The 27014-nt window shown below is 51.7% G+C and overlaps 1 protein-coding gene across 1 annotated transcript in view; it reads left to right on the top strand.

The window, feature by feature from the left end:
* Positions 1-27014, top strand: part of SYDE2 (synapse defective Rho GTPase homolog 2) — a 66163-nt gene that overhangs the window by 3501 nt on the left and 35648 nt on the right. The window contains 2 exon segments of the mRNA XM_083157891.1: positions 18985-19602; positions 22496-23577. Of these exon segments, the coding sequence (XP_083014017.1) occupies positions 18985-19602; positions 22496-23577 (1700 nt within the window).

Below are 27014 nucleotides of genomic sequence, written 5' to 3'. Positions count from 1 at the left end.
TGTAGTACATGGAGATAATAAGGGACCAATAGGCCACAGGTGGCCCTTCCCGCTGTCACATACGGCCCCTAGCTCCTCATCTGATATGTTGGTTACAACGTGTAAATGCTGCAGATATCTGATCACTCTGTTTCTGTGGTTAAGTCCAATGTGTGGCCCTTGTGAGGATTATAGGGCCACACATGTATCCCCTGAAGTGCTCCCACCTGCTGATGAGCCCGCACTTCGCACATTGCGCAGCGGTCTCCGTGTGCTGGTATTTATGCAGTCCACTTTTCTCTCGGACTATGGCCCTTATTCAGATCTGATCGCAGTACAAATGTGTTCTCAAAATGGGCAAAACCATGTGCACTGCAGGTGGGGCAGATGTAACATGTGCAGAGAGAGTTAGATTTGGGTGAATTATTTTGTTTCTGAGCAGGGTAAATATCGGCTGCATTATTTTTACACTGCAGTTTAGATTTCAGTTTCAACACACCACCCAACTCTAACTCTCTGCACATGTTACATCTGCCCCACCTGCAGTGCACATGGTTTTGACCATTTTGAGAACACATTTGTACTTTGATCAGATCTGAATAAGGGCCATAGTTTTGTGTTTTCTTTGGATAATGTGAATTAGTTCTCATAAAGGAAACTGCATTATAGCATGTACCGTCCCAGCTTCCTCTAACATGGTGACATCTCTCGTGGCTGCATTGTCTGTGGCCTGTACATACACAGGGAGATCCTATCTCTGCACAAGCCAGGCCATCGCGTCAGGGTGGCTCTCCGTCTTACGCCTCTGCGGTTATGGGTACCCCAGTCACTGGAGGGCACATGCTTCCCGTGGTTATAGTGCCAAGGCACCGAATATTATGTGATGCAGATGTGTCAGATCTGGGAGAGAGAGATATAGTACCACCAACCAATCGGCTCCTGTCCTTTTTCAAACACAGCCGAGAGCTGATTGGTTGGGGCTTTGTGGTATATCTAACAATGAGTTACAGAAATTGTGCTCCGGCCAATCAGCTTCTGTCATATTTCATCTGATTGGCTGTAACACCATACAGCAGTGGTTCCCAAACTGTGTGCCGCGGCTCCCTGGGGTGCCTCAGTACACTTGCAGGGGTGCCATAGGATACAAATAACGTATGATCAATTATTTATGGACAAAACCAGTGCTGGTGGCTGCCAATCATAAAATGTGTCCAATCAGAAGCAAATCCTGCCCTTTACCACATAACTGACCCTAAGAAACACACACAAACACAATCTAATTCATTTTATTTATTGGAGGGCCCAGGGGTGCCATGGAAAAATTCTGATACTCTAGGGTGCCGTGCTTCGAAAAAGATTGGGGACCCCTGCCATACAGTATTTATAGCGAGTGATAACAAGACTATCCCTCATTGTTAATTCAGCCTCTTTATCTCTCTCCAAGGTTTGATTAACCCCCCCAGTATTTTCTGCATTGCCACACAGTGGGAGTAATGCCTGTGTTCTGCATCAGGCACATGAAGTACTCCCCAGGTACGCAGGGAGTACGGGTGTATATGAGAGGCCTGTGGCGGTAAGCGGGGAGTACGGGTGTATATGAGCGGCCTGTGGCGGTAAGCAGGGAGTACGGGTGTATATGACCGGCCTGTGGCGGGGAGTACGGGTGTATATGACCGGAGTACAGTTGTATATGAGCGGCCTGTGGCGGTAAGCAGGGAGTACGGGTGTATATGACCGGCCTGTGGCGGGGAGTACGGGTGTATATGACCGGAGTACAGTTGTATATGAGCGGCCTGTGGCGGTAAGCGGGGAGTACAGGTGTATATGAGCGCCCTATGACGGTAAGCGGGGAGTACGGGTGTATATGAGCGGCCTGTGGCGGTAAGCAGGGAGTACGGGTGTATATGACCGGCCTGTGGCGGAGAGTACGGGTGTATATGACCGGAGTACAGTTGTATATGAGCGGCCTGTGGCGGTAAGCAGGGAGTACGGGTGTATATGAGCGCCCTGTGGCGGTAAGCGGGGAGTACAGGTGTATATGAGCGCCCTGTGGCGGTAAGCGGGGAGTACGGGTGTATATGAGCGGCCTGTGTCGGTAAGCGGGGAGTACCGGTGTATATGAGCGGCCTGTGGCGGTAAGCGGGGAGTACAGGTGTATATGAGCGGCCTGTGGCGGTAAGCGGGGAGTACAGGTGTATATGAGCGGCCTGTGGCGGTAAGCAGGGGGTACGGGTGTATATGAGCGGCCTGTGGAGGTAAGCAGGGAGTACGGGTGTATATGAGCGGCCTGTGGCGGTAAACGGGGAGTACGGGTGTATATGAGAGGCCTGTGGCGGTAAGCGGGGAGTACGGGTGTATATGAGAGGCCTGTGGAGGTAAGTGGGGAGTACGGGTGTATATGAGCGGCCTGTGGAGGTAAGTGGGGAGTATGGGTGTATATGAGCGGCCTATGACGGTAAGCGGGGAGTACGGGTGTATATGAGCGGCCTATGACGGTAAGCAGGGAGTACCGGTGTATATGAGCGGCCTATGGCGGTAAGCAGGGAGTACGGGTGTATATGACCGGCCTATGACGGTACGCAGGGAGTACGGGTGTATATGGCCGGAGTACAGGTGCATATGGCCGGCCTATGGCGGTAAGCAGGGAGTACGGGTGTATATGAGCAGCCTGTGGCAGTAAGCGGGGAGTAAAGGTGTATATGGCCAGAGTACAGGTGTATATGACCGGCCTATGGCGGTAAGCAGGGGGGTACAAGTGCATATGGCCGGCCTATGGCGGTAAGCAGGGGGGTACAGGTGTATATGACCGGCCTATGGCGGTAAGCAGGGGGGTACAGGTGCATATGGCCGGCCTATGGCGGTAAGCAGGGGGGTACAGGTGTATATGGCCGGAGTACAGGTGCATATGGCCAGAGTACATGTGTATATGACCGGCCTATGGCGGTAAGCAGGGGGGTACAGGTGCATATGGCCGGCCTATGGCGGTAAGCAGGGGGGTACAGGTGCATATGGCCGGCCTATGGCGGTAAGCAGGGGGGTACAGGTGTATATGGCAGGAGTACAGGTGCATATGGCCAGAGTACAGGTGTATATGACCGGCCTATGGCGGTAAGCAGGGGGGTACAGGTGCATATGGCCGGCCTATGGCGGTAAGCAGGGGGGTACAGGTGCATATGGCCGGCCTATGGCGGTAAGCAGGGGGGTACAGGTGCATATGGCCGGCCTATGGCGGTAAGCAGGGGGGTACAGGTGCATATGGCCGGCCTATGGCGGTAAGCAGGGGGGTACAGGTGCATATGGCCGGCCTATGGTGGTAAGCAGGGGGGTACAGGTGCATATGGCCGCCCTATGGTGGTAAGCAGGGGGGTACAGGTGTATATGGCCGGAGTACAGGTGCATATGGCCAGAGTACAGGTGTATATGACCGGCCTATGGCGGTAAGCAGGGGGGTACAGGTGCATATGGCCGGCCTATGGCGGTAAGCAGGGGGGTACAGGTGCATATGGCCGGCCTATGGCGGTAAGCAGGGGGGTACAGGTGCATATGGCCGGCCTATGGCGGTAAGCAGGGGGGTACAGGTGCATATGGCCGGCCTATGGCGGTAAGCAGGGGGGTACAGGTGCATATGGCCGGCCTATGGCGGTAAGCAGGGGGGTACAGGTGCATATGGCCGGCCTATGGCGGTAAGCAGGGGGGTACAGGTGCATATGGCCGGCCTATGGCGGTAAGCAGGGGGGTACAGGTGCATATGGCCGGCCTATGGCGGTAAGCAGGGGGGTACAGGTGCATATGGCCGGCCTATGGCGGTAAGCAGGGGGGTACAGGTGTATATGGCCGGCCTATGGCGGTAAGCAGGGGGGTACAGGTGCATATGGCCGGCCTATGGCGGTAAGCAGGGGGGTACAGGTGCATATGGCCGGCCTATGGCGGTAAGCAGGGGGGTACAGGTGCATATGGCCGGCCTATGGCGGTAAGCAGGGGGGTACAGGTGTATATGGCCGGAGTACAGGTGCATATGGCCAGAGTACAGGTGCATATGGCCGGCCTATGGCGCAGGTGTATATGGCCGGAGTACAGGTATGGAGAGCCCATCATTACACTGTGTGGACACTCTCACACATTGTGCAAGAAATGGAACCGTTTGTGTCCCTTTCCCCCACCCGATACATTCATTCTGGGCCGATTTATGGACGTAATCCCAGTTGGCTGCGCTGTGGATGTAAATATCCGCGCGGCGCAGTGCCAGCTGTTTCCATCTCATTGCTGTGGGCAGAGGAGATGAGGAATTTGGAGCAGTGCTCACACAGGCCCCCGGGCTTATCACACAGACTGCAGGAGATTTATTGCTGTGCCGCATTCTCACGTGCTGTCATTGGTTCACTCGGGGGAGCAAGTAACAAGTGTAGTGTGTGTGCTAATCGTGCTGTGTACAAATCAGGACACTATCACAGTAACCGTGTGTGTGTGTGTGTGTGCTAATCATGTGTGTGTGCTAATTATGCTATGTACATATCAGGACACTATCACAGTAACCGTGTGTGTGTGTGCTAATCGTGCTGTGTACATATCAGGACACTATCACAGTAACCGTGTGTGTGCTAATCATGCTATGTACATATCAGGACACTATCACAGTAACTGTGTGTGTATGTGTGTGTGTGTGTGTGCGTGCTAATCGTGCTGTGTACAAATCCGGACACTATCACCATGTGTGTGCTAATCGTGCTGTGTACATATCAGGACACTATCACAGTAACTGTGTGTGTGCTAATCGTGCTGTGTACATATCAGGACACTATCACAGTAACCGTGTGTGTGTGTGCGCTAATCGTGCTGTGTACAAATCCGGACACTATCACCGTGTGTGTGTGTGTGCTAATCGTGCTGTGTACATATCAGGACACTATCACCGTGTGTGTGTGTGTGCTAATCGTGCTGTGTACATATCAGGACACTATCACAGTAACCGTGTGTGTGTGTGCGCTAATCGTGCTGTGTACAAATCCGGACACTATCACCGTGTGTGTGTGTGCTAATCGTGCTGTGTACATATCAGGACACTATCACAGTAACCGTGTGTGTGTGTGCGCTAATCATGCTGTGTACATATCAGGACACTATCACAGTAACCGTGTGTGTGTGCGCTAATCGTGCTGTGTACATATCAGGACACTATCACAGTAACCGTGTGTGTGTGTGCGCTAATCGTGCTGTGTACATATCAGGACACTATCACAGTAACCGTGTGTGTGTGTGTGTGTGTGTGTGTGTGTGCGCTAATCGTGCTGTGTACATATCAGGACACTATCACAGTAACCGTGTGTGTGCGCTAATCGTGCTGTGTACATATCAGGACACTATCACAGTAACCGTGTGTGTGTGTGCGCTAATCGTGCTGTGTACATATCAGGACACTATCACAGTAACCGTGTGTGTGTGTGCGCTAATCGTGCTGTGTACATATCAGGACACTATCACAGTAACCGTGTGTGTGTGTGTGTGTGTGTGTGTGTGCGCTAATCGTGCTGTGTACATATAAGGACACTATCACAGTAACTGTGTGTGTGTGTGTGTGTGTGTGTGTGCTAATCGTGCTGTGTACATATCAGGGGCACTATCACTGTGTGTGCTAATCGTGTGTGTGTGTGCTAATCGTGCTATGTACATATAAGGACACTATCACAGTAACTGTGTGTGTGTGTGTGTGTGTGTGTGTGTGCTAATCGTGCTGTGTACATATCAGGGGCACTATCACTGTGTGTGCTAATCGTGTGTGTGTGTGTGTGCTAATCGTGCTATGTACATATCAGGACACTATCACAGTAACCGTGTGTGTGTGTGTGTGCGCTAATCGTGCTGTGTACATATCAGGACACTATCACAGTAACCGTGTGTGTGTGTGTGTGTGCTAATCGTGCTGTGTACATATCAGGGGCACTATCACAGTAACCGTGTGTGTGTGTGTGCGCTAATCGTGCTGTGTACATATCAGGACACTATCACAGTAACCGTGTGTGTGTGTGTGCGCTAATCGTGCTGTGTACATATCAGGACACTATCACAGTAACCGTGTGTGTGTGTGCGCTAATCGTGCTGTGTACATATCAGGACACTATCACAGTAACCGTGTGTGTGTGTGCGCTAATCGTGCTGTGTACATATCAGGACACTATCACAGTAACCGTGTGTGTGTGTGTGTGTGTGTGTGTGCGCTAATCGTGCTGTGTACATATAAGGACACTATCACAGTAACTGTGTGTGTGTGTGTGTGTGTGTGTGTGTGTGTGCTAATCGTGCTGTGTACATATCAGGGGCACTATCACTGTGTGTGCTAATCGTGTGTGTGTGTGCTAATCGTGCTATGTACATATAAGGACACTATCACAGTAACTGTGTGTGTGTGTGTGTGTGTGTGTGTGTGCTAATCGTGCTGTGTACATATCAGGGGCACTATCACTGTGTGTGCTAATCGTGTGTGTGTGTGTGTGCTAATCGTGCTATGTACATATCAGGACACTATCACAGTAACCGTGTGTGTGTGTGTGTGCGCTAATCGTGCTGTGTACATATCAGGACACTATCACAGTAACCGTGTGTGTGTGTGTGTGTGCTAATCGTGCTGTGTACATATCAGGGGCACTATCACTGTGTGTGCTAATCGTGTGTGTGTGTGTGTGTGTGTGTGCTAATCGTGCTATGTACATATAAGGACACTATCACAGTAACTGTGTGTGTGTGTGTGTGTGTGCTAATCATGCTGTGTACATATCAGGGGCACTATCACTGTGTGTGCTAATCGTGTGTGTGTGTGTGTGCTAATCGTGCTATGTACATATCAGGACACTATCACAGTAACTGTGTGTGTGTGTGCGCTAATCGTGCTGTGTACATATCAGGGGCACTATCACTGTGTGTGTGCTAATCCTGTGTGTGTGTGTGTGTCTGACTGATCCGTGCAGGCTAAAGCCAACTACGCCAGGAAAAGGAAGTGTAGTTGGCTGGCAATTACGGCCGTTTTACGCTAATTAGCGTCTGTATTTTCAATACAGCCGCTTAGTAAGTTAGGAATCACCATTCTTTTGAATGGTGATTTCTATTTGTATTTTCCGATGGCGTATATATTCGTATTTGTAAATACAAATACGAATGTGCCATAAATACAGAATCTGTGTATTTTTGGCATAGTAAATGCCAAAAATACGAATACGCCTAAAAAAATCGTATTTTACTATACAAATTCAAATTTGGCGTATTTGCCTTCGTAAATTTGCCCCATATATTTTTTGTTTTGTTATTATTTATTTATTTTTATATATTAATACTTTTTTATTTTCATTTCATTCTGTTACCCTCTATTTCAATCATTTGTATTTTTATAAAATTCTTCTTCTGTTTTATCCATCCTTTCTTTTGTCCATCGCAGCCCTTATAAACAAGCGCCTAGTATCCATTTTGCTTATAGCAAAAACCTTCCAGTCAATCTTCATTCACCGGGCAGCTCCACCACAGAGCGCAATTTCGTTTTCTGGGACACTCCCTCATATTTTCCTGTGTACATATCAAGGGCACTATCACTGCGTGTGCGCTAATTGTCCTGTGTACATATAGAATAGAATCAACTTTATTGCCCATGTATGCTTGCGCACACTAGGAGCAGCATTAAGCAGGGATGAGGGGGGGGGGGGGACATTGCATACATTACATTAAGACATTATATGCAAGGGACACATACCCGCCGATCACCACAGCGCCTAGGCAGCTATCAGCAACGCCACTGGTCATAGCAGCAGCCAGGTAGGTGACAATATAAGCAGAGACAGTACCGTTATCACACAGGGAACACATACCTGCCGAGCTGCACAGCGCCTAGGCAGCCATCAGCGGCACCACTGGTCATTGCAGCAGCCAGGTAGGTAACAATATAAGCAGGGACAGTACAGTTATCACACAGGGAACACATACCTGCCGAGCTGCACAGCACCTAGGTAGCAATCAGCGGCACCACTGGTCATTGCAGCAGCCACGTAGGTAGCAATATAAGCAGGGACAGTACAGTTATCACACAGCGAACACATACCTGCCGAGCTGCACAGCACCTAGGCAGCCATCAGCAGCACCACTGGTCACTGCAGCAGCCAGGTAGGTAACAGTATAAGCAGGGACAGTACAGTTATCACACAGGGAACACATACCCGCCGAGCTGCACAGCACCTAGGTAGCAATCAGCGGCACCACTGGTCATTGCAGCAGCCAGGTAGGTAACAATATAAGCAGGGACAGTACAGTTATCACACAGGGAACACATACCCGCCGAGCTGCACAGCACCTAGGTAGCAATCAGCGGCACCACTGGTCATTGCAGCAGCCAGGTAGGTAACAATATAAGCAGGGACAGTACAGTTATCACACAGGGAACACATACCCGCCGAGCTGCACAGCACCTAGGTAGCAATCAGCGGCACCACTGGTCATTGCAGCAGCCAGGTAGGTAACAATATAAGCAGGGACAGTACAGTTATCACACAGGGAACACATACCTGCCGAGCTGCTCAGCGCCTAGGCAGCCATCAGCGGCACCACTGGTCATTGCAGCAGCCACGTAGGTAGCAATATAAGCAGGGACAGTACAGTTATCACACAGGGAACACATACCTGCCGAGCTGCACAGCGCCTAGGTAGCAATCAGCGGCACCACTGGTCATTGCAGCAGCCAGGTAGGTAACAATATAAGCAGGGACAGTACAGTTATCACACAGGGAACACATACCTGCCGAGCTGCTCAGCGCCTAGGCAGCCATCAGCGGCACCACTGGTCATTGCAGCAGCCAGGAAGGTAACAATATAAGCAGGGACAGTACAGTTATCACACAGGGAACACATACCTGCCGAGCTGCACAGCGCCTAGGCAGCCATCAGCGGCACCACTGGTCATTGCAGCAGCCAGGTAGGTGACACTATAAGCAGGTACAGTACAGTTATCACACAGGGAACACATACCTGCCGAGCTGCACAGCGCCTAGGCAGCCATCAGCGGCACCACTGGTCATTGCAGCAGCCAGGTAGGTGACAATATAAGCAGAGACAGTACCGTTATCACACAGGGAACACATACCTGCCGAGCTGCACAGCGTCTAGGCAGCCATCAGCAGCACCACTGGTCATTGCAGCAGCCAGGTAGGTAACAATATAAGCAGGGACAGTACAGTTATCACACAGGGAACACATACCTGCCGAGCTGCACAGCGCCTAGGCAGCCATCAGCGGCACCACTGGTCATTGCAGCAGCCAGGTAAGTAACACTATAAGCAGGGACAGTACAGTTATCACACAGGGAACACATACCCCCGAGCTGCACAGCGCCTAGGCAGCCATCAGCGGCACCACTGGTCATTGCAGCAGCCAGGTAGGTAACAATATAAGCAGAGACAGTACAGTTATCACACAGAGAACACATACCCGCCGAGCTGTACAGCGCCTAGGCAGCCATCAGCGGCACCACTGGTCATTGCAGCAGCCAGGTAGGTAACAATATAAGCAGGGACAGTACAGTTATCACACAGGGAACACATACCTGCCGAGCTGTACAGCGCCTAGGGAGCCATCAGCGGCACCACTGGTCATTGCAGCAGCCAGGTAGGTAACAATATAAGCAGAGACATTACAGTTATCACACAGGGAACACATACCTGCCGAGCAGCACAGCGCCTAGGCAGCCATCAGCGGCACCACTCGTCATTGCAGCAGCCAGGTAGGTAACAATATAAGCAGAGACATTACAGTTATCACACAGGGAACACATACCTGCCGAGCAGCACAGCGCCTAGGCAGCCATCAGCGGCACCACTGGTCATTGCAGCAGCCAGGTAGGTAACAATATAAGCAGGGACAGTACAGTTATCACACAGGGAACACATACCTGCCGAGCTGCACAGCACCTAGGCAGCCATCAGCAGCACCACTGGTCATTGCAGCAGCCAGGTAGGTAACACTATAAGCAGGTACAGTACAGTTATCACACAGGGAACACATACCCGCCGAGCTGCACAGCGCCTAGGCAGCCATCAGCGGTGCCACTGGTCATTACAGCAGCCAGGTAGGTGACAATATAAGCAGAGACAGTACAGTTATCACACAGGGAACACATACCTGCCGAGCTGCACAGCGCCTAGGCAGCCATCAGCGGTGCCACTGGTCATTACAGCAGCCAGGTAGGTGACAATATAAGCAGAGACAGTACAGTTATCACACAGGGAACACATACCTGCCGAGCTGCACAGCGCCTAGGCAGCCATCAGCGGCACCACTGGTCATTGCAGCAGCCAGGTAGGTAACAATATAAGCAGGTACAGTACAGTTATCACACAGGGAACACATACCTGCCGAGCTGCACAGCACCTAGGCAGCCATCAGCGGCACCACTGGGCATTGCAGCAGCCAGGTAGGTAACAATATAAGCAGGTACAGTACAGTTATCACACAGGGAACACATACCTGCCGAGCTGCACAGCACCTAGGCAGCCATCAGCGGCACCACTGGTCATTGCAGCAGCCAGGTAGGTGACAATATAAGCAGGTACAGTACAGTTATCACACAGGGAACACATACCTGCCGAGCTGCACAGCACCTAGGCAGCCATCAGCGGCACCACTGGTCATTGCAGCAGCCAGGTAGGTGACAATATAAGCAGGTACAGTACAGCTATCACACAGGGAACACATACCTGCCGAGCTGCACAGCACCTAGGCAGCCATCAGCGGCACCACTGGTCACTGCAGCAGCCAGGTAGGTAACAATATAAGCAGGGACAGTACAGTTATCACACAGGGAACACCTACCTGCCGAGCTGCACAGCACCTAGGCAGCCATCAGCGGCACCACTGGTCACTGCAGCAGCCAAGTAGGTAACAATATAAGCAGGGACAGTACAGCTATCACACAGGGAACACATACCTGCCGAGCTGCACTGTCACAGTAAATGTGTGTGTGTGTGTGTGTGCGCAGGGTGAGTGGGTGTATAAGAATGCAGCCAATGCACAGTATAATCACAGGGGGCACTGGACGGACTTCTCTAGGGGACTGAAGCTATTTTTGGCTCCATCTGCTGACCGCTGGGAACTTAGGAGGTGACACATGCCTTGCCTTACAGAAGCATTGACCTGTGACCCTGACCTGCCAATGTGATCATTAAATCATTTGTGTCTTGGGAAGATGTCTGGTCAGTTACCGGTGCACATGGCTGTGTAGCATCTGGAACTCACCGATTCTGATGAACCCTCTATGGACACGCTCCCTAGGATCTCCTCTTACTGATAAGCGTGTGACGTGTGGCACGCCATCTGCTGTGGAACTACACCACTCAGCATGCCCTGAGACCGCTTTAGTGATAGATAATGCTATGTCAGGGCACTCTGAGATGTGTGGTTCTACACTAGCTGTAGCGCCTCATGTTGCCAGACCCCCAACTTAAGCAATGCCACATAGTATTTTTGGTTGTGTTTTTGAGATACGGTAGCAGAATGTTTGTGGGGGACGCGGCCGAGCCCTCAGTCCGGCTGCCCGTCGCTACCGAGCCCTCGGCCCGGCTGCCCGTCGTGGCTGAGCCCTCGGCCCGGCTGCCCGTCGCGGCCGAGCCCTCGGCCCGGCTGCCCGTCGCGGCCGAGCCCTCGGCCCGGCTGCCCGTCGCGGCCGAGCCCTCGGCCCGGCTGCCCGTCGCGGCCGAGCCCTCGGCCCGGCTGCCTGTCGGCGGGCCTTATCCTATGCACACCACACTCCCGGCCTGCAACCCCAGTGATGGATCTCACTGATCTCACAGTGCTCTATAGGAGGCTGAGGCAGGTGGTAATAATCTTGCAGCAGTCATGTCACCTCTGTGATGTGAGGTTGCTTGCTGCACTGTTCCCATCATTGGTGTCACTTCCCTCTGGTTAATGATAAACAGCACAGATCTGTAACAAATGGCTGAGCTTTATCTGGAATGCGGGACAAGTAGCTGCCTGCCTGTGGTATGGTACCCAGCACTGCTGCCTAAGCGACCGATCCTCTGGTGACATTCAGCCTCGCTGCCAATCTCCTCCGTGTCTACACACTTCCCCAGTGTCCCTGTGTAGTGCCTGTGTGAGCAGTGAGGAGCGCGGAACTGTAATATGCAGTCATGGGTCACGGATAGGCCCCACGCAGCAGCATTATGCATGGGTCACGGAGAGACCCACACAGCAGCATTAATGCACGGGTCATGGATAGACCCCACGCAGCATTGATGCACGGATCACGGATAGGCCCCACGCTGCGGCATTGATGCACGGGTCACAGATAGGCCCCACGCGGCGGCATTGATGGACGGGTCACGGATAGGCCCCACGCGGCGGCATTGATGGACGGGTCACGGATAGGCCCCACTCGGCAGCATTGATGCACGGGTCACGGATAGGCCCCACGCTGCGGCATTGATGCACGGGTCACGGATAGGCCCCACGTGGCAGCATTGATGCACCGGTCACGGATAGGCCCCACGCGGCAGCATTGATGCACCGGTCACGGATAGGCCCCACGTGGCAGCATTGATGCACCGGTCATGGATAGGCCCCACGCGGCAGCATTGATGCACCGATCATGGATAGGCCCCACGTGGCAGCATTGATGCACCGGTCATGGATAGGCCCCACGTGGCAGCATTGATGCACCGGTCATGGATAGGCCCCACGCGGCAGCATTGATGCACGGGTCACGGATTGGCCCCTGTGGCCCCAGCCTGATATGCTTATAATGTCATTCATGTCTATGCACATTGCTTCTAATTAATATTAACATCTATCTGGAGTGTAACCATGGATACTGACAATTGCATTTAGCAAACAAAACAATATTCATTCTATTGTGCAAATAACAAAGTTCCTGGGATGAGTCTGTAAAAGCTGTGGTTGTCCTTGGCAATGACAGAAAATGGGCATCTATGGAAACCCGCGATGCTGGGCAGAGAACGTAGAAAATGGGCATCTATGGAAACCCGCGATGCTGGGCAGAGAACGTGCGTCTACCCATGTTACCTGAGAGGGCAAAGTACAAGGTGTGGGCGTTGTGTGTACGAGGGTGAGAAGCGGTATGTACATGTGCTGCTTCTTACTGATATACCCAGACTCACTATACAGTGTCATCCAGCCACCAGGGCACAACTAACTTATATTAGGGCTTCTATTCAAGATTAAGGAGTATGAAGATGGAGTTAGTCCCGGAATCAGTAATATATTTGGGGTAATACGGAGCAGGGCTATGTGTAAGGTGTATCAATATGGAGTTAGTCCCGGATTTCAGTAACATATTTGGGATAATACGGAGCTGGGCTATGTGTAAGGTGTATCAATATCAATATGGAGTTAGTCCCGGAAGTCAGTAACATATTTGGGATAATACGGAGCTGGGCTATGTGTAAGGTGTATGAATACGGTGATAGTCCGGAAGTCAGTAATATATTTGGGGTAAGGTGTGTAAGGTTTGTGATTATGGAGTTAGTCCCAGATGTCAGTAATATATTTGGGATAATATGGAGCTGAGGGGGGGGGGGGGGGGGGGGGGGGAAATGGGTAGTGTAAGGTGTATGAATATGGAGTTAATCCCGGAAGTCAGTAACATATATGGGGTAATAGGGAGCTGGGCTATGTGTAAGGTGTATGAATACGGTGTTAGTCCGGAAGTCAGTAATATATTTGGGGTAAGGTGTGTGATTATGGAGTTAGTCCCAGATGTCAGTAATATATTTAGGATAATATGGGGGGGGGGGGGGGGGGGTAGTGTAAGGTGTATGAATACGGTGTTAGTCCCAGAAGTCAGTAACATATATGTGGTAATAAGGAGCTGAGCTATGTGTAAGGTGTATGAATACAGAGTTAGTCCGGAAGTCAGTAATATATTTGGGGTAAAATGTGTAGGATGTATGAATATGGAGTTAGTCCCAGAGGTCAGTGACGTATTTGGGATAATACGGAGCTGGGCTATTCGGAAGATGTATGAATATGGAGTTAGTCCCGGATGGCAGTAATATATTTGGGATAATATGGAGCAGGGCGAAGTGTAAGGTGTATGAATATGGAGTTAGTCCTGTAAGGCAGTGACCAGATTTTCAGTCCAACCAACCAACTAGTTGGATGGTTGGAGAAAAGTTGGTCTGATGTGTGGCCAGCATTAGTCCCGGAAGTCAGTAATATATGTGGGATAATACGGAGCGGGCGATGTGTAAGGTGTATGAATATGGAGTTCATACCAGAAGTCAGTAATATATTTGGGATAATACGGAGCGGGCGATGTGTAAGGTGTATGAATATGGAGTTAGTCCCGGAAGTCAGTAATATATGTGGGATAATACGGAGCGGGCGATGTGTAAGGTGTATGAATATAGAGTTAAGGTGCGTACACATGGATAGATTTGGCCAATGATTCAATCTCGTTAACGATTTCCTCTAAACCTCCTGCACAAATGATTTGGTGACAAATGATGACCGTTGGGTATGCGCATCGTCCGATATATTGTTCATACACACGGAACGATTTGAGCGATTGGTCGTTTCAATCAGTCGGGAACACCCAGATCTTTTGCCAAATCTATCCGTGTGTACGCACCTTTTGTCCTGGAAGTCAGTAATATACGTGGGATAATACGGAGCGGGCGATGTGTAAGGTGTATGAATACGGAGTTAGTCCCGGAGGTCAGTAACATATATGGGATAATACGGAGCTGGGCTATGTGTAAGGTGTATGAATACGGAGTTAGTCCCGGAGGTCAGTAACATATATGGGATAATACGGAGCAGGCTATGTGTAAGGTTTATGAATACGGAGTTAGTCCCGGAGGTCAGTAACATATATGGGATAATACGGAGCGGGCTATGTGTAAGGTGTATGAATACAGAGTTAGTCCCGGAAGTCAGTAATATATGTGGGATAATACGGAGCGGGCGATGTGTAAGGTGTATGAATACAGAGTTAGTCCCGGAAGTCAGTAATATATGTGGGATAATACGGAGCGGGCTATGTGTAAGGTGTATGAATATGGAGTTAGTCCCGGAGGTCAGTAATATACGTGGGATAATATGGAGCGGGCGATGTGTATGAATACAGAGTTAGTCCCGGAGGTCAGTAACATATATGGGATAATACGGAGCGGGCTATGTGTAAGGTGTATGAATACAGAGTTAGTCCCGGAAGTCAGTAATATATGTGGGATAATACGGAGCGGGCTATGTGTAAGGTGTATGAATATGGAGTTAGTCCCGGAGGTCAGTAATATATGTGGGATAATATGGAGCGGGCGATGTGTAAGGTGTATGAATACAGAGTTAGTCCCGGAGGTCAGTAATATATGTGGGATAATATGGAGCGGGCGATGTGTAAGGTGTATGAATACAGAGTTAGTCCCGGAAGTCAGTAATATACGTGGGATAATATGGAGCGGGCGATGTGTAAGGTGTATGAATATGGAGTTAGTCCCGGAAGTCAGTAATATACGTGGGATAATACGGAGCGGGCGATGTGTAAGGTGTATGAATATGGAGTTAGTCCCGGAAGTCAGTAATATACGTGGGATAATACAGAGCGGGCGATGTGTAAGGTGTATGAATACAGAGTTAGTCCCGGAGGTCAGTAATATATGTGGGATAATATGGAGCAGGCGATGTGTAAGGTGTATGAATACAGAGTTAGTCCAGGAAGTCAGTAATATACGTGGGATAATATGGAGCGGGCGATGTGTAAGGTGTATGAATACAGAGTTAGTCCCGGAGGTCAGTAATATATGTGGGATAATATGGAGCGGGCGATGTGTAAGGTGTATGAATACAGAGTTAGTCCCGGAAGTCAGTAATATACGTGGGATAATACGGAGCGGGCGATGTGTAAGGTGTATGAATATGGAGTTAGTCCCGGAAGTCAGTAATATACGTGGGATAATACGGAGCGGGCGATGTGTAAGGTGTATGAATACAGAGTTAGTCCCGGAAGTCAGTAATATACGTGGGATAATATGGAGCGGGCGATGTGTAAGGTGTATGAATACAGAGTTAGTCCCGGAAGTCAGTAATATACGTGGGATAATATGGAGCGGGCGATGTGTAAGGTGTATGAATACAGAGTTAGTCCCGGAGGTCAGTAATATATGTGGGATAATATGGAGCGGGCGATGTGTAAGGTGTATGAATACAGAGTTAGTCCCGGAAGTCAGTAATATACGTGGGATAATACGGAGCGGGCGATGTGTAAGGTGTATGAATATGGAGTTAGTCCCGGAAGTCAGTAATATACGTGGGATAATACGGAGCGGGCGATGTGTAAGGTGTATGAATACAGAGTTAGTCCCGGAGGTCAGTAATATATGTGGGATAATATGGAGCGGGCGATGTGTAAGGTGTATGAATACAGAGTTAGTCCCGGAAGTCAGTAATATACGTGGGATAATATGGAGCGGGCGATGTGTAAGGTGTATGAATACAGAGTTAGTCCCGGAGGTCAGTAATATACATGGGATAATACGGAGCGGGCGATGTGTAAGGTGTATGAATACAGAGTTAGTCCCGGAGGTCAGTAATATACGTGGGATAATATGGAGTGGGCGATGTGTAAGGTGTATGAAGTGAAGTCTGGGTCAGTCTCTGCTTATTATTGGCACTTTGGGCATGTCTCATAAGAGGGGCATCATACATGTATGCTTGCCAGTGCCACAAAGATGCTTGTTGGCATTACAATATCATTTATTTCCTGAATGTACGATGGGTTTGCGGGTACTGCGAGGTCTTACATTAGATCTGCGCTATAGCTGAATTGGCAACAGATTGCAAATAAATGAAGAATGATAGAACTCGGTTATTTTCTCCATGAGAATACACCATTAGTCTGGGCTGCTTTACTTCACAGGAGGCATTCTAGGCCCACACTGTGAGCGATGGGGTGGATGGCTTTCCATAGCGCCCTGCTATGGAAAGCTGCCCACCCCACGAAAATCGCTTAGACGGGTGAAAATCGGCAAGTGTGTATGCACCTTCAGGTTTTTCTTTTTTAACAACCACTTTCTTACAGAAATAAGAAGAATTAGTCTAATTTGTGATAACGTAGCTGGTAGTCATGTGTGATAACACATACCTCCTCACTAACGCTGGGAAGACACATATCTCACAAACGACAGCACCAGTGATAAATAAGCCTGAAGTATTCAGCACAAATGAATCCCTGGCACCAGATTGGCTGTTCCCCCAGTGTAATAATAACCCTTTTTGTGCTCCCGATGACACCCTGCCCTCTGTGAGGTCCTTGATAGACAAATCTCCAATGAGCTTTGATATATGTTAGAAGGGTCGCGTCTTAAGGCCGCCATCCATTACTGTGACTTCTCCGAAGAGTGACGTCTCAGCCAATCTTCCTTGAGCATGCAATGAAATTCCCTGCTGCTGGGAGGCTGCCCGTGTCGGTGCACATGGCACTGCGCATTGGATCACATCTAATGTCAAACAGGCGTTTTTGGACACTTTTCATCCAAATTCTCTGCTCGATCTGTCTGAATCAGGTGAGAAGGGGCCGTAAGACCCCCTCCCTGTGTAAATAAACCTGGCTTCCTCTCTTCCTTATTTAAGTCTTCCGTTCCCTTTACTCATCAGTCTATGAAGCCATGGGGTGGGGGGGGGGGCACATTGCCGCACGTCCTCGCCAATCGGTCTGGCCCGTGGTGTTTCGTCAGCCGCTTTTCCACACATTGGGGCAGATGTATGAAGACTTAACAAGAGATAAATGCAAGGGCGATAAGGAGAGATAAACCTCCAGCCAATCAGCTCCTTACTGACTTTTTTCAAACACAGCCTGTAACATGGCAGTTAGGATGTGATTGGCTGGACGGTTATCTCTCCTTATCACACTTTCATTTATCTCTTGTTAAGGTTTAATACATCTGCCCCAATGATAGAATTTGATTGCATGCAGCCCCCTCGGCCTACAGAACACTGATTGTCTGACCATGGCCGCCTGGTATGTGGCACCACTGAGTTTTGGACATATAATGAATCTGGAACAGGCGCTGGGGACTCTGGTGCTTTGTGGCGTCGTAATTTGGTTGGATAGAGTGAATGCTGATCCTGCAGATTAAGCAGATCCAGGCCCTGGAAAGACATCAGAGACCAAGCACACTGTTGTAATTAGAAGTGCAGTCTGAGTACATTGTGTATGCAACAGAGAAAGTGGCTGATTTCTAAGGAATAGGAACATTGTATTGTGGCTGTGATTATACTGCAGGTAAATGGAGGGTGTAGGGATTTGGGCAATGGCCATTTACTGTCTGGTAGTACTGGTCTGTGTACATCAGTAGTTCCCAGGCCGGGCGCTTGCGGGCTCCCTGGGGAGCTTGTAGACACAGGCTCCTTGGGGCACTTGTGGCCTGGGGCTGCTTGTGGGCGCGATTTCCCTGGGGCGCTTGTGGGCGCGGGCTCCCTGGTGCGCTTGTGGGCGCGGGCTACCTGGAGCTCTTGTGGAGGCGGGCTCCCTGGGGCGCTTGTGGAGGCGGGCTCCCTGGAGCGCTTGTGGATGCGGGCTCCCTGGAGCGCTTGTGGAGGCGGGCTCCCTGGAGCGCTTGTGGAGGCGGGCTCCCTGGAGCGCTTGTGGAGGCGGGCTCCCTGGGGCGCTTGTGGAGGCGGGCTCCCTGGGGCGCTTGTGGAGGCGGGCTCCCTGGGGCGCTTGTGGGCGCGGGCTCCCTGGGGCGCTTGTGGAGGCGGGCTCCCTGGGGCGCTTGTGGAGGCGGGCTCCCTGGGGCGCTTGTGGAGGCGGGCTCCCTGGGGCGCTTGTGGAGGCGGGCTCCCTGGGGCGCTTGTGGAGGCGGGCTCCCTGGGGCGCTTGTGGAGGCGGGCTCCCTGGGGCGCTTGTGGAGGCGGGCTCCCTGGGGCGCCTGTGGACGCGGGCACTTAGACTACACAATGACCCCATTTCGTATGTTCTGTTACTGGTTGGTACTGATTTGTTCTCTCTCTCCCCCCGTTGTACAGATCTGATAGAGAACGCCTACACTTCGTCTATCATCAGACAGGACATTAAGGTCACTGTGGTGAATGAACACAATCTACAGAAGACCCATATTACAGTGTCGAAGAAACGCAACTGGTTGAAGCAGAGCAGTCACCGATATCTGGTCACGGATGGCCATAAAACCAGTTATCGGACTTCTAATTCTTTCCACGCTGGCATGAGAGCGCCGAAGCCCCAAGTCTCCAATGCTCTGTTCAGCAAAGAGGCCGAGAGCGTCGCCTCCATTCCCACAAGTCCTTTAGCGCTGTCCGGCCGCAGCTCAGACCTCGGCGAGGATAATGATGCCGATGATGAAGGAGAAATTTGGTACAATCCAATCCCTGAAGATGATGACACGTATGTCTGCCGTAACCAGTCCTCTTCCCAGGCTGCGTCTGAGCCAGAAGCTCCGGGGAACCCTGATGGTCTTCCAGGTCCCAGTGACCGGCTCCCAATGTCTCCAACCAGTGAGCAGAACACCGGGGACTTCTCGGAGAGCGCGGACTATAGTGTGCAGATGTGCAAGCAGACGTTTGTCTACAAGGCCGCAGTGGGGCGGATTGTGCAGGACATACCAGCGTACAGACCTCAGGAGCCCGGTGAGTCCCCTGTGTGTGGTGTGATATGTACTATTGGCTGCTGGGTGATGGATTGTGCACAGGAGAACTGCAATCTGTCACGTAGACGAGGACCCGGCCTGCTTACAAGGTTACCCAGGAGGTCACATGTTCTCCCAGATGAGACCGGCCCGCCAATAATATCACATGTAGTTCTGATTTATCATTATGTGACGTACCTGCCATCCTCTGTGTCGCCGGTGCCCTTGCGCTGCCTCTGTGTTGCCAATGCCTGAATCGGGCCCCAGTTTGCTGTCTATGTATATAACCCTGCAGTCAGTCTGTGCTGTGTACTTGGCATCTCTGTTGTTGTGAGACCTGCCCATACACAGGGTAAGTAGGGCGATGGGAATACTGGCACGTGGCTGCGTCTCCTGTACGCTGCACTTATTCCAGGGTCCGAGGCTACATGTGGCATTGCCCACCACTGCAGAATACTCCGTTACTATACCCAGCCGTTGCTGGAACTGTGTCCTGTGCCGGTGATTACACTGCGCTGCCCGATTGTGTCCTGCACGGGGATTACACTGCGCTGCCCGATTGTGTCCTGCACGGGGATTACACTGCGCTGCCCGATTGTGTCCTGCACGGGGATTACACTGCGCTGCCCGATTGTGTCCTGCACCGGGGATTACACTGCGCTGCCCGATTGTGTCCTGCACCGGGGATTACACTGCGCTGCCCGATTGTGTCCTGCACGGGGATTACACTGCGCTGCCCGATTGTGTCCTGCACCGGGGATTACACTGCGCTGCCCGATTGTGTCCTGCACCGGGGATTACACTGCGCTGCCCGATTGTGTTCTGCATCGGGGATTACACTGCGCTGCCCGATTGTGTTCTGCATCGGGGATTACACTGCGCTGTCCGATTGTGTCCTGCACCGGGGATTACACTGCGCTGCCCGATTGTGTCCTGTGCCGGTGATTACACTGCGCTGCCCGGTTGTGTCCTGTGCTGGCAATCAGTGCGCAGTGCATACCGCCGGGGATATTCCATTCAGTGCATAGTGCCTTGCATGTGTGGTGTAGGGTAAGGCTGCCTTGTGTGATCCGGTGTGGAGTAAGGCTGCCTTGTGTGTGCAGTGTAGGGTAAGGCTGCCTTGTGTGATCCGGTGTGGAGTAAGGCTGCCTTGTATGTGCGGTGTAGGGTAAGGCTGCCTTGTGTGTGCGGTGTAGGGTAAGGCTGCCTTGTGCGATCCGGTGTGGAGTAAGACTGCCTTGTGTATGCGGTGCAGTGTAAGGCGGCCTTGTGTGTGCCGTGTAGGGTAAGGCTGCCTTGTGTGTGCCGTGTAGGGTAAGGCAGCCTTGTGTGTGCGGTGTAGGGTAAGGCTGCCTTGTGTGTGCGGTGTTGGGTAAGGCTGCCTTGTGTGTGCGGTGTAGGTTAAGGCTGCCTTGTGTGTGCGGTGTAGGTTAAGGCTGCCTTGTGTGATCCGGTGTAGGCTAAGACTGCCTTGTGTGATCCGGTGTGGGATAAGGTTGCCTTGTGTGTGTGTGCCGTGTAGGGTAAGGCTGCCTTGTGTGTGCCGTGTAGGGTAAGGCTGCCTTGTGTGATCCGGTGTAGGGTAAGGCTGCCTTGTGTGATCCGGTGTAGGGTAAGGCTGCCTTGTGTGTGCGGTGTAGGGTAAAGCTGCCTTGTATGTGCAGTGTAGGGTAAGGCTGCCTTGTGTGTGCCGTGTAGGGTAAGGCTGCCTTGTGTGATCCGGTGTAGGGTAAGGCTGCCTTGTGTGATCCGGTGTAGGGTAAGGCTGCCTTGTGTGTGCGGTGTAGGGTAAGGCTGCCTTGTATGTGCAGTGTAGGGTAAGGCTGCCTTGTGTGATCTGGTGTAGGGTAAGGCTGCCTTGTGTGATCTGGTGTAGGGTAAGGCTGCCTTGTGTGATCTGGTGTAGGGTAAGGCTGCCTTGTGTGATCCGGCGTAGGGTAAGGCTGCCTTGTGTGTGCGCTGTAGGGTAAGGCTGCCTTGTGTGTGCGGTGTAGGCTAAGGCTGCCTTGCGGTGTAGGGTAAGGCTGCCTTGTGTGATCCGGTGTGGGGTAAGGCTGCCTTGTGTGATCTGGTGTAGGGTAAGGCTGCCTTGTGTGATCTGGTGTAGGGTAAGGCTGACTTGTGTGATCTGATGTAGGGTATGGCTGCCTTGTGTGATCTGGTGTAGGGTAAGGCTGCCTTGTGTGATCTGGTGTAGGGTAAGGCTGCCTTGTGTGATCCGGTGTAGGGTAAGGCTGCCTTGTGTGATCTGATGTAGGGTATGGCTGCCTTGTGTGATCCGGTGTAGGGTAAGGCTGCCTTGTGTGATCTGGTGTAGGGTAAGGCTGCCTTGTGTGATCTGGTGTAGGGTAAGGCTGCCTTGTGTGATCTGGTGTAGGGTAAGGCTGCCTTGTGTGATCTGGTGTAGGGTAAGGCTGCCTTGTGTGATCCGGTTCCTGCGTCATGCTGCTGTATGAGAGGGGCTTTGTCCTCCTCTAGTAAATAGTCCGTCTGTGATGTGAGAGCCGCACTGCCCCCTCCATACAGAGGTCATGTGACAGGGATTCATTTAGAACCCTGCAATCTATATTTTTCTGTATAACCCCGCTCTCGTTCTATGCTGTCTCCTGAGTGCGTAGATGTCTCTATAAAAGTCATTGTTGACCTATTGCTTGTGTCAACCTTTCGTCCTAAGCGATGTCAACTCTTTTTATATGTCGACCTATTGACTGTGGACTCTATGAGCCATACCCGTGGCAGCTTACAGATGGTAGAGTCAGGGGATGGCTGTGGCTCCCAGCTCTCTGTGGACCTGCCCATGGCCCCAGTGACATCATAGATACATTTATACAGTAATAGAAAGGTCGCAGTCCGGACTCTCCCTAAGAACATCATTTCCCTTTCTTCTTTTCCAGGTCCAGGCGCTCACTGCGCCCCGAAGGCTAATTTAGCGTCACCAATTGATTTCTCACCTCCATGCAGTCCCAACCCAGTGAAGAAAGGGGGAAGCATTAATTGGTCGCTCCCGGATAAAATTAAATCCCCGCGGACTGTCCGGAAGCTGTCTATGAAGATGAAGAAATTGCCGGAGCTCAGCAGGAAGCTGAGTGTCAGAGGGACATTAAATCACACAAACGCAGAGCAGCCGCCCTCCACCTCCAAAAAGGCCTGCCAGGACGTCCGCCACGCTGCACCGCTATCTCCTGCCGGACAGGCAGCGGCCGCCAGTAGGAACGTCATCAGCCGCTATCACCTGGACAGCAGCGTGTCCTCCAACTACAAGAAGAAGAGTTCAGGCGCTTCCAAGTCCTCCAGTAAGGGGGGCTACCTCAGTGACGGAGACTCCCCCGAACTTATAACCAAGTCTGGTAAACATGGCTCCACCAAGGGAAGAGAGCCGCTCTCCAGTAATTCCGCAAAGTCGGACTTGGACATCGACGCCTTCCGACACTACAGCTTCTCCGACCAGCCCAAGTGTTTCCAGTACGTGTCAGGACTAATGAGCGTGCACTTTTATGGGGCTGAGGATTTAAAACCGCCTAAGATAGACTCGAAGGACGTGTTCTGCGCTATACAGGTGGACACGGTGAATAAGGCGAGAACTGCGCTGCTCACCTGTAGGACGTCATTCCTCGGCATGGATCACACGTTCAACATCGAGCTGGAGAATGCGCAGCACTTGAAGCTGGTCGTGTTTCGTTGGGACCCAGCCAACAAGAAGAACCGGGTTTGCTGCCATGGGACGGTTATCCTACCGGCGCTGTTCCGGGTGACCAGAACCCACCAGCTGGCTGTTAAACTGGAGCCTCGCGGATTGATCTATGCAAAGCTAAGTCTGATGGAGCAGTGGGAGAACTCAGACCGCCTCGGGGTGGGTCGCGAGCCAGTCATATTCGGAGTAGACGCCCGGCAGGTGGTGGAGAAGGAAAACGCCGGATTAATGGTTCCGCTTCTTATGGAGAAATGCATTGTGGAGATTGAGAAGCGGGGTTGTCAGGTACGCTCCCTGTAATCGCTGGGTATAGAATGACACAAGCCCCGCAAGGGGACACGGATTACTTGACGTGTATTCCGCGTCCCCTCGCCACGATTCAGGATTGTTTTCCGCGTCCGCTAGCCACGCTTTGGGCTGACTTGGATAATGGGGGTGGGTACTTGTTTCCTAGCATGGCGCCCCCGATTTCCATCGTAGTGCATCGCATCGCATGCAATATAGCAGCATGCAATGCGATTATTAATTGTACAATCACCCTGATGGGTGCTTTACAATTTTAAATGCACCCCCATTGTCAACGCCACCCCCACTACCAACGCCAACCCGAAGCGTGGCGAACGCAGCGAGCCTGCGAGGGGCGGCGGTACTCGTCCTCCGACCTTTTCATACCCCCACTATCCACATCGGCGTGGAGTTGATATTAGATAGTGTGGCGAGTGCAGCGAGCCACCAAGCCCAAAGCGTGGCGGGCGGACGCGGAATACATGTAAAGTAATCCGCGTCCTCTCGCGGGGCTCGCTGCGCTTGCCACGCTTCGGGCTCGGTGGCTCGCTGTGCTCGCCACACTATCTTAAATCAAGTCCACACCGACGTGGATAATGGGGGTATGAAAAGGTCGGAGGACGCGTACCGCTGCGCTCGCCACGCTTCGGGGTGGCGTTGACAATGGGGGTGCATTTAACATTGTAAGCACCCATCAGCAAGCTTGTACAATTAATAATCGCATTGCATGCTGCTATATTGCATGTGATGCAATGTACTACGATGGAAATCGGTGGCGCCATGCTAGGATACAAGTACCCATCCCCATTATCCAAGTCAGCCCAAAGCGTGGCTAGCGGACACGGAAAATGATCCTGAAGCGTGGCGAGGGGACGCTGAGTACACGTCAAGTAATCAGTGTCCCCTTGCGGGGCTCACTACGCTCGCCACGCTTCGGGTTGGCGTTGATAGTGGGGGTGGCGTTGACAATGGGGGTGCATTTACCATTGTAAGCACCCATCAGCAAGCTTGTACAATTAAAAATCCAATTGCATGGCATCACATGCCACTTGCTGGCATGCGATGCTATGCGATATTTAATTGTACAATCAGGGGCATTTTCTGGAAAATCGCATCACATATGTCATGCCATGGTATGCGATGGGCGCTGTGCTAGGAAACAAGTACCTGGGGGTGTGCAAGTATGGAATAGCATGCAAATCGGCAGGAAATGGCCGAAAATCTGCAAAAAATCGGCCGCAAATCGGCCGCTAAATCGCATCGTGGATCGAAAATAAGCCACAAATCGGTCGATAAATTTACATTAAATCGGGCGCCCAGATAATACAGTACCGCCATTACTTCTAGGAGTAAAGCTCATACATAGGGGGCAGGAAGAGTGACGTTTGTCTCTCCAGATCGTGTGATCATCCCACGCAGCCACTGTCATGGTCTCTTATGGTCTGCACAGGTGCCTAGTGGTCATAGAGCCCAATACAGACCTGATCACAGGACGAATTGTTATTAAAATGGCCAACACCATGCTGCGCTGCAGGGGGCAGATGTAACATGAGAGTTAGATTTGGGGGAGTTATTGTGTTTTTGTGCAGGGTAAATACTGGCTGCATTATTTTCACACCCACCCAAATATAACTCTCTCTCTCTGCATATGTTACATCTGCCCCCTGCAGCACAGCATAGTTTTGCCCATTTTGAGAATACATATGTCTTGCGATCTGGTCTGAATTAGGCCCATAGTCATGTGACGTGTTGCAGGAACGGGCAGGTTCTCCCCCTGGACAATATCACCTGGTTCATGTCTTCTGTACTATTTGCAGCTGTGGGTGTGATGGGTGCAGGCTTACACCTGGCTTTATGTTACAGGCGGGCAGATGAAAGGTTTGCACGCCCTATGGGCACATATATTACAGCTTATCTCCGGTACGGCCGCCATCATTAGATTGTGCCAGCAATCAGTGACATGGCCGTGTCCTATGGGCACCTCTAGGTCTCCCCACGGGTGGCGCTGATTGGCCGCAGGTGGTATAGTTAGCGCATCGCAGACACTATACTTGGCGCTGGGTAATATTGATGCCCTCTCAGCGAGCACCTGCCAGGTGTTTAGGACTGGAGACACCAGCTGTCCTTGTACATGTCCCGTCCCGGGGGTCGTTACTGGGCGACGTCCTCAGGCACAATTGTCATGTAGGGATCAAAGTCTGTATAAACACTTGTGGTGTTGTCTTAGCTGGCGCATCCTTGTGTATCCTAGCAATGTGTTCCCTCCGGGCGCCTGTGGGGACTGACACGCACCTCCTCCTATACTGTGACTTTCATATTGTACATACATATTAACACCAGGCATGATACGTGTACTGTACAGGAGTACTGCAGAATGGACCAGTTACCACATACACACATCTGCGATATGCCATGCTGTGTGTTCTGCATGTGAGTGTCACCATTGCTCGTTCACGTTTGGTGTGCCAAATATTGGCTGGGGATCTAGCGGCTCACTCACGCTGCGTGGTGTACCTTGGCTGGGGATGTAGCTGCTCACTCACGCTGCGTGGTGTACTGAGGCTGGGGATCTAGTGGCTCACTAACGCTGCATGGCGTACTGATGCTGGGGATCTAGTGGCTCACTCATGCTGCGTGGCGTACTGAGGCTGGGGATCTAGCAGCACATGCTGCGTGGCGTACTGAGGCTGGGGATCTAGTGGCTCACTCACTCTGCATGGCGTACTGGGGATCTAGTGGCTCACTCACTCTGCGTGGCGTACTGAGGCTGGGGATCTAGCGGCTCATGCTGCGTGGCGTACTGAGGCTGGGGATCTAGTGGCTCACTCACGCTGCATGGCATACTGAGGCTGGGGATCTAGTGGCTCACTCACGCTGCATAGCGTACTGAGGCTGGGGATCTAGTGGCTCACGCTGCGTGGCGTACTGAGGCTGGGGATCTAGCGGCTCACTCACGCTGCATGGTGTACTGAGGTTAGGGATCTAGTGGCTCACTCTGCGTGGTGTACTGAGGCTGGGGATCTAGCTGCTCACTCACGCTGCATGGTGTACTGAGGTTAGGGATCTAGTGGCTCACTCTGCGTGGTGTACTGAGGCTGGGGATCTAGCTGCTCACTCACGCTGCGTGGCGTACTGAGGCTGGGGATCTAGCAGCACATGCTGCGTGGCGTACTGAGGCTGGGGATCTAGTGACTCACTCACTCTGCATGGCGTACTGGGGATCTAGTGGCTCACTCACTCTGCGTGGCATACAGAGGCTGGGGATCTAGCGGCTCACTCTGCGTGGCGTACTGAGGCTGGGGATCTAGTGGCTCACTCACGCTGCATGGTGTACTGAGGTTAGGGATCTAGTGGCTCACTCTGCGTGGTGTACTAAGGCTGGGGATCTAGCTGCTCACTCACGCTGCGTGGTGTACTGAGGCTGGGGATCTAGTGGC

This window comes from Crinia signifera, chromosome 8 (assembly GCF_055691185.1).
Source record: "Crinia signifera chromosome 8, ASM5569118v1, whole genome shotgun sequence".
In the NCBI taxonomy this organism is placed as follows: domain Eukaryota; kingdom Metazoa; phylum Chordata; class Amphibia; order Anura; family Myobatrachidae; genus Crinia; species Crinia signifera.
Note: the sequence above shows the minus strand (reverse complement) of the source record. Positions and strands in the feature narration are given on the sequence as shown.